The 8,407-nt window shown below is 49.7% G+C and overlaps 1 protein-coding gene across 1 annotated transcript; it reads left to right on the plus strand.

Annotated features, from left to right (window-relative positions):
- The first annotated feature begins 1,156 nt into the window (after nucleotides 1-1,156).
- LOC125362275 (10 kDa heat shock protein, mitochondrial) lies at nucleotides 1,157-1,695 on the plus strand. Its single transcript, XM_048361049.1, has one exon. The coding sequence runs from the start codon at nucleotides 1,205-1,207 to the stop codon at nucleotides 1,511-1,513; it is 309 nt and encodes a 102-aa protein (XP_048217006.1). The 5' UTR covers nucleotides 1,157-1,204; the 3' UTR covers nucleotides 1,514-1,695.
- Nucleotides 1,696-8,407: the final 6,712 nt, after the last annotated feature.

Genomic DNA, 8,407 nt, shown 5'->3' on the forward strand with positions numbered 1-8,407 from the left:
AGTGTTAAAACATTTAAAAGAACTTATGCGCCCTAGATGATTTGTAGGGCTATTAATAGCAGGAATTTTAGCCTTTATTTCCTTAGCTGCCTCTGCTGCAGCGGCTACTGTGGCTTTAACACAAAATGTGCAGACAGCTCACCATGTTAACCAGCTTGCTCATAATACCACGCAAGCCCTGCACTTTCAAGGCAGGATTGATGATAAGGTAGAACAAAAATTAGAAGCATTGTATGAATCTGTGTTGTCTCTGGGAGAACAAACTCGTGCCTTACAAACTTTGCAACGGGTGCGCTGTCATGCTGGGTTTGACTTTATTTGTGTGACCCTCCATAAGTATAATGGGTCGAGCTATCCTTGGGAACAAGTTGTAGCACATCTAAATGGTATTTGGCACCATAATAATTGTCCTTAGATCTCTTTCAACTCCATAGACAAATAGCTGGACTAGAACAGGCTCCGCCTTTGGACTTTAAAGTGGCAGAAACAGCAAAAGAACTGTTTGAACAACTTCAACAGTATGTCCCTTCCTTGACTAACGTTAAAGGGCTGCTAATGACATTGCTCGGCCCAGGGATACTTTTGCTGATGGCTTGCCTATGCCTTCCTTGCATTGTACGCATATTACAAAACTCTTTCATGAGCTTAGCCAGCCAGCTGCATAAGATCAAGCTCCAAGTAAATGAACTTTCCCCTGAGAGGAACTGCAGCCAGAGACGGGTATGAGGCAGTACCAGCTTGACCAACCTAAGACATGGGGGCTTCAGCACTGCTCTGAAGTTGTTTCCCTAAGACGGGTAAGGCAGGCTGGGGTACCCACCCCACCTAAGACAGGCGGGTTCGCTTCTTTGAATAAAAAGACGGGGGAACTGTCGGGAGCTACTAGCAGCTAACCTCATCCTGACCTCTGGTTGTGCTGTTATCACAAGGAATGCGGTAAGATTTGGCTTAATTGACAGCCAGCACTTACCAAGATGTTTTACTGTGTCCATAGGCGCCTGGCTTATGTTTACCATTCAGCCTTGTCTTGTTTCATTGCCTCCTGTTATTTACAGTCTTAAAAGCTTTCTTATTTTCTTAAACTTTGGTAACCCTATTCCATTCCCTGGTTCCCAAACTGCATATAAGCTGGATGTTAAGAATAAACGAGCTCTCCTTGCAGCGCAGTCATGGGAGCAGAGTCCGAGTAGCGACCGCGAGAGTCATGGCTGGACAAGCATTTAGGAAGTTTCTCCCTTTGTTTGACCGAGTGTTGGTCGAAAGGAGTGCAGCTGAAACTGTAACCAAAGGAGGCATTATGCTTCCAGAAAAGTCTCAAGGAAAAGTATTGCAAGCCACAGTAGTGGCCGTGGGATCGGGTTCTAAAGGAAAGGGTGGAGAGATTCAGCCAGTTAGTGTGAAAGTGGGTGATAAAGTTCTTCTTCCAGAATATGGAGGCACCAAAGTAGTTCTAGATGACAAGGATTATTTCTTATTTAGAGATGGTGACATTCTTGGGAAGTATGTCGAGTGAATGCATCACTGAAATGGCATCATGTGAAGCTGCCCATTCCATGGAAGTTCTGAGGTCTTTCATCATGTAAATAATTTCCGTATCACCCTTTTATAATAAACTGCTGATAACTGAAGTAATGATATCCATTCTCTCTAAAATTTAATTTCACTGTTCTGGTATAAACATTTCCAAATAAAACATATAAATGAAAAAAAAAAAAAAGAATAAACAAGGCTGCAGTCTTGAGGTTCAACCTTGCGGCTGCAGACCTCCCGTACCCCATCTTTGTCTCTTGTCTTTTTTCTCTTGCCTTATTTTTCCTTTTCCTTATCCCCGCCGCCCCTCAGTCAGGATTCCTGCTCCCCTGCCGGCTGGCCCAGCAGGTAAATGAGGCCTCTGGTGGCCTGCAGTGGCCTCCACTTGCAGGGCCTCCACTTGCTCCTAGGTGGTGTCCCGAGTGAGGGCTGTTATCCTGTTAAAAAGAAACTTGAAAAAGGTGAGATCAGGTCAAAGGCTGACAAGGTGGCAGGACTGACCAGTTGGCATGAAGGACACAGGAGCACACCTCCTGGCCACAGCCAGGAGAGTTCCATTTGGAGCATAAGCCCATAACCAGTCAGAGGCTAGGGCTGGATTGGAGTGGTTAAGGGCCTGGTGAGCGGCCTTGGTCATTTCCTATGAATAGCAGGTATCAAAGTCAAGAATGGAATTCCTATCCAGTTAGAAGGGGGAAAGCTATGGACATGAGATGGGCAAGCAAATTACTATTTTCTGTTCACCTCCTTGAAAGGGCCACACCATTTAGGATGTGACACCATGCCCTCTTGCTGCAGGACTAGCTTTTGACCCAGGGCTCTAGGTGCTCATTGCTGGGGTGGCCTCTCCCAGTTGGTTTCTCTTTTGTCATCATGGGGCTTGAACTCAGGGCCTTGGCCCTGCCCCCTGAGCACTTCTGCTCAAAGCTAGTAGTTACCACTCTGAGCCACAGCACCATTTCCAGGATTTTGCTGGTTAATTAGAAATGAGTCTCTCTTGAGCCGTGCTTCCAGCCTGGCTCTTTGCTGGTTAATGGAGAGATGGAGTCTCAAGGGTTTTTCCGCCTAGGCTGTCTTTGAACTGCAATCTTCAGCTCAGATGAGTGTTTACCACAAAACCCCTTTTTAAAATTCCCAATTAAAGCAACAAGGAGATCAAATAGAAACATAATTACTCTTTTTTTTTTTTTTTTTTTTTGGCCAGTCCTGGGCCGTGAACTCAGGGCCTGAGCACTGTCCCTGGCTTCTTTTTTGCTCAAGGCTAGCACTCTGCCACCTGAGCCACAGCGCCGCTTCTGGCCGTTTTCTGTATATGTGGTGCTGGGGAATCGAACCTAGGGCCTCGTGTATCCGAGGCAGGCACTCTTGCCACTAGGCTATATCCCCAGCCCGTATAATTACTCATTTTTAAATTTATTGATTAATTAAATTTTGTTGACAAAGTGTTGTGCAAAAGGGGTACAATTACATAATAGGGCAGTGTGTACATTTTTTGTGCCACGTGGCTACTGTGTATGTTTTTGGTACACTGTGTATTGTATATATGCCTACCTGATCTAGGGAAGGGAAAGAAAAACGTGGGTGTAAGATAATTACTCTTGATTGCATGTAACACTTTAGGATATTAATGGAGGCTAAGCTATTGTAAGTGTCACTAAGCCTTTGTCATTATAACAAAGAATGACTGCAGGAGTTGGTGTCCTTTTAGCTCTGCATCCACAACAGCTTCCGTATTACACAGGGAAAAATAGCATTTGAGTTGAAAGGTGTTCATTTGAATGTCCTTGACATGAACACTTAAGTGAACTTTGGTTTAAGCTTTATCTGAGAAGACATACTCTTACTGTAATAGGGAGGTCAGATCTGGGCAGTGCCATCATTAACTGTGGAGGGACTCCAGGTTGACTCCAGCTCAGATTAGAGCAGAAGCCAACTTCATCAACACTAAGCCCTCACCTCCCTATCCAGGGAAGCTCCCCTTGATTATGATAAGCTATGGAAATTGACCACCTGATGCCTGGGAGCTTCAAGGGAACCTGCTATGAGTAGGCGTATCCCCCTGCATCATGCGAACCCCGCCAAATCCATGCATCAATTCTAACTAGAATGATAGCTTGGTTCAAATAGATACTATGAGACAGACTGTAACTCTATTGGCCACCTGCGTGCAGCCTAGCATGCTCTGTAAGTGTTGTATCCTCATTGGTCACCTGTGTGTGACAAGTTTGACTGTGATGTTTGCCTTATACCCAGGCTAGAAGGCCACACGGACGCGTGGTCCCAGCTCCCGAGTCTGGGCCGCATAAGAATCCAGATTTTGAAGTGAGTAGACTCTGGTAAGAGAAAAGGAATAGACTCATGGTTAAAGATGACAAAGGAGTTCTGTTAGCAAGCTGGGGCTCTCCGGTCCTGGACTCCAGCCTCAACCCCTGGTAGGGCGTGGTTTATAAAGGCAAAACCCACCGGCCGGTGGCGAGGCAGATTTGCAAGCAAGCAAGCTGATTCACAGAAGCAAAATTTGCAGTTAGCCTTCTCATAAGCAATGTCATGAGGTTGCATGGGGTCATTAGGGGCTGGGGGCACTTCTGCTAGACATCAGAAGTAACACACAGCTCGCGGGGGGCGGGGGGGGCAACAGTTGTGATCAGACCCTGGTGGACAGCATTCTGCTGGTGCCGAGGGAGGCTGGAGCTCCGCGTGGTTTCAGGACCAGGGCGGGGGTTAATGCGGCTACATCATCTACTTTGGGGGAAGGGCTGAGGGTTAAATTATGTCTAAAACTGGGTTCTTCCACTCAGAGCTGACAGACACTTTTCACTTAGAGAATCCAGAGGAGGAATGAAAGAATGGGGCAAAGACTTGGGCTTATGGAACCGCTGATCCAGGACAGCTAGCCTTTAAGAGGGAAGGAACCTAGAGGGGGGTCCCTGGGACGGTGCCCCATCTCACTCTCAAGGGCACAAGTTGAAGGGCTGTCAGCAGGAACGGAGGGGATGTCATGGTAAATGGAGGTCATCAGAGAGAGACAGAGAGGAAGGGGCGGGGGTTGGAGGTAGCTACAAGGCAAGGAAAGTTCCCTTTCTAGAGGCGAGAGCCCGGAGGCTTGAGGCAGGACGGGTGGTCTGAAGCGGAGGAAGAGAAGGACTTGGTGAGCAGAACAGAACGGGGGGGGGGGGTGTCTCTGGAGTGGAGGTAGAGGAAAATTTGGGTGTAGGGGACCTCGGCCCCCTCGCTATTTTGTTGGAGAAGTGTTTAAATTAGTAAGAGTAAAGCCCAAGGTTCCGCGTTCAGGCCGGCGGTGGCCGTGGTTTCCCTGAGCGTGAGTCCAGACTCCAGCAGACAAACGAGTCAGTTTCCCTTGACTAAAAGTCAGTCAGCCCGAGCGTCTGAGCTTAGACCTTGGGCAAGTCGTGGGGTGTCTCTGAAGGACAATTTGGAAAATTTGGTAGGACTACCTCGGGCGTCCCCAAGGCAAATGGATGGATCGCAGTCCTTAGGAGAGGGTGTCCCCAAAGTCCCAATTAAAAGGTGTCAAGGGGTCAAGCGAGACAGAGAGAGAGAGAGAGAGAGAGAGAGAGAGAGAGAGAGAGAGACAGAGAGAGAGACAGAGAGACAGAGAGAGACAGAGAGAGACAGAGAGACAGAGAGACAGAGAGAGACAGAGAGAGAGACTCCTGAAGGCTCTGGGGACGCCACAGCCAGGAGGGGGCCTCCCAGAGTCTCCGGGTCCGGCTTGGGGCACCTGCGCCATGGACCCGGCTGGTTACCTTGTCCTGAAGGCTTTTGGGTGGTGGTGGAGTCACCCAATGGCGAAGAGCCTCCTGCCTGGAGATCAAGAGTCTGGGGACAGGGTGAGGGAGAGAGATGGGGGAGGGGAGGCCTTTTCTGGGTTCCCCTCCAGCCCCCCGGGGCGGCCGTCCACGAGGCATGCGCCGCTTAGGGAGGCCAAGGCCACGAGGTCATTTCTGGGGGCTTGATCGTGCACAGGCCCGGACTCTTTATTGCCCGGGAGGGCCACAGACCTTCTGGCAGGTTTGGAGGTCGTGGGAGGGACTGGATTTGGGGGTGGGCTTCTATAGGGCTCAACAAGGAAGCAGAAAATAAACTTTCAAAACATCTCTGGGGGCCCAGGGCCATGGCCTTGGCCAGGCCCACGGTGGAATGCTCTCCCTGGGGGGAGGGCTGTGGTCCCCTGGGGACCGAGGGTGGATCCTGGGCCAGGCCCAGAGTAGAATCCCGGCCTGCGGAGCGGCATGCGATCCAGCCTGCTGCTGTGGGCCTGGGGTCCTGCTGGACCCGGGAGGACAAGGCAGGGATCCGCCCTTCCTGGGGCACGTAGAGGCAGCAGCAGTCGTGGTGCCAAGTCGCGAGGAGACCACCAAGAAGGCCACCGAGACTCAGACGTCCCGAAATGCAAACGCAAGGCTTTATTCAGGCGAGCTGCAACTCAGGCCTCGTCCTACCCGCCCACACGGCGGAGGTGAGGAGGGAGCCCCGAGCTGCGATTGCACAGGGCTTATAAAGGCAAAAAGCAAAGCTACAGCCATCCGGTGTTCAAGCAAGCAAGATTAGGACACGGGTACAAATCTGATGGGCTCAGGGCTCGAGGCATTCTGGGGGCGGTTAGAGTTAAGCATTCCCAGGCGGTTAGAGTTCTTGACCGGCTGGGCCCTAATAAGCTTGCCCTGGGTTTGCTCATAGGTCAAACAGACAAAACGGGGGCTGCCTGAAAATGGGGTTTATTTTAACTCTTCATTCCCCCCTTCACAGTGAGCAGCTCTTCACCTTTCATGTCTCCTCTGGCTCCTTGCCCGTTTTATGATCTTTCCTTCTGTCTTTCCCAAAGCCATTAGTGAACTGCGGCTACCGTGTACCTCCTCCTACAAACGGCCTGTTCTTCCCCGAGGACACGCATGTTCACCTACATTGCAAAAATAGGGTGAGCGCTTTCTGGCAACTACACTTTTTTTTTTTTTTTTTTTTGGCCAGTCCTGGGCCTTGGACTCAGGGCCTGAGCACTGTCCCTGGCTTCTTCCCGCTCAAGGCTAGCATTCTGCCACTTGAGCCACAGCGCCGCTTCTGGCCGTTTTCTGTATATGTGGTGCTGGAGAATCGAACCTAGGGCCTCGTGTGTCCGAGGCAGGCACTCTTGCCACTAGGCTATATCCCCAGCCCGCAACTACACTTTTTAAAGCGGTGAGATATTATTCACCTCTAGTTTCCCTCAATTATCCAAATAATATAATTTAGAGCTTTTTTCTTTTCTTTTCTTTTTTTTGGTGGTTAACTGGAGAAAAGAGTTTCACAGACTTTCCTGCCTGGCTGGCTTTAAACTATAATCCTCCGATCCCAGCCTCCTGAGCAGTTAGGGCTACAGGCATGAGCCACCAGTGCCTGACAAGAGCTCTTTTTTGAAACCCCAGGAACCAGCCAGGGAGCTACAGTGTACCCACGTGTGTGTGTGTGTGTGTGTGTGTGTGTGTGTGTGTGTGTGTGTGGTATTGGGCTTTGAAAACTCAGGGCCTGTGTGCTATCCCCTAGCTCTTTTGCTCAAGGCTGGTGCCCAACCATTGAAGCCACAGCTCTAGGGCTCACTTTTCGCTGGCTAATGGCAGAAAAGACTCTCACAAAGTGTCCTGCGCCTGCTGAGGCACTAAGATTACAGGTATGAGCCGCTGGCACCTGGCAGGGTTGCACCATTTTTCTTCTCTCTTCTTGGTCAGGGTAGTGAACTACGTAAGTGTGTGGTGCCTTTCAGTGTCTAGTCAGGGGGCCACACAATCTCCCGTTGTGCCAGGGTTGAGGATGAGTTTGGCCACAGGCTGCAGGTGGTTTGATAGAAGTCTCCATTTTTGCTTCCATGATCAAGTAAACAGATACTGTGAGGCTGTGTAAATAAATATGTTGTGTACAAATGGCCTTTGACCCCATGACTTAGCATTCAATGATGCTTACTCCAGTCTCCTTCTTGGTCTTGATTGGTTTTGAAATTTCAGCCTTCCACCAGCATTACTAACTTTTTAAATATTAGGAAGTACTTTCCAGTGTGTGTGCATCGGTGTGTATTTGTACTAGGGCTTGAACTCCTGTCCATTAGCGTCTTCGCTCAAGGCTGTCACTCTTACCACTTGAGCCACATCTCTACTTTTGGCTTCTTGCTGATTAATTGAAGGGTCTCGTAGACTTCCTGCCCGGGCTGGCTTTGAACCTTGATCTTCAGATCTCAGCCTCCTGAGTAGCTAGGATGACAGGCGTGAGCCACTTGCCCCAGGTTTGTGTCCTGGTGTTTTGTAACGTCATGGTTGAGTGCACATTCCTGAGAGTGGCTCTCGGGTCCTTTTTCCAAACATACATGTTTGCAGTTGTAGGTCCTTCTTTTGGCAGATGTCCATCCAGCAGGGACTTGGTTGTAAAGATTTACTTTCTGGCGGAGGGAACAGACCCTTCGGGGTTGAGGGGCTGAAACTGCCCCAAGGGGAAGATGTTTCCAAGTTGTCAGTCCCAGCAAGCATGACTTCATAAATGGGGGAAAATGTAACTAAAAGTGAAAAGAGTGCTTGTCCAGGGCTGGGAATGTGGCCTAGTGGTAGAGTGCTTGCCTCCTATGCACAGGCCCTAGGTTGGAGTCCTCAGCACCAGAGGTGGCGCTGTGGCTCAGGTGGCAGAGTGCTAGCCTTGAGCAAAGAGAAGCCAGGGACAGTGCTCAGGCCCCGAGTTCAGGTCCCAGGACTGGCAACCACAACAAAAAAGAGTGCTTATCTGACAGCAGCAGGGGAAAATGCTTACAACTGAACACAAATGGAATATACCAAGCGCTGGACCGCTGTGCAGGAGCGGTGGTGAAGGGAGAGGCGTGTAAGAAATGTGTAATAAATGG

The sequence above is a fragment of the Perognathus longimembris genome, chromosome 13 (assembly GCF_023159225.1).
Source record: "Perognathus longimembris pacificus isolate PPM17 chromosome 13, ASM2315922v1, whole genome shotgun sequence".
Taxonomy (NCBI): Eukaryota; Metazoa; Chordata; class Mammalia; order Rodentia; family Heteromyidae; genus Perognathus; species Perognathus longimembris.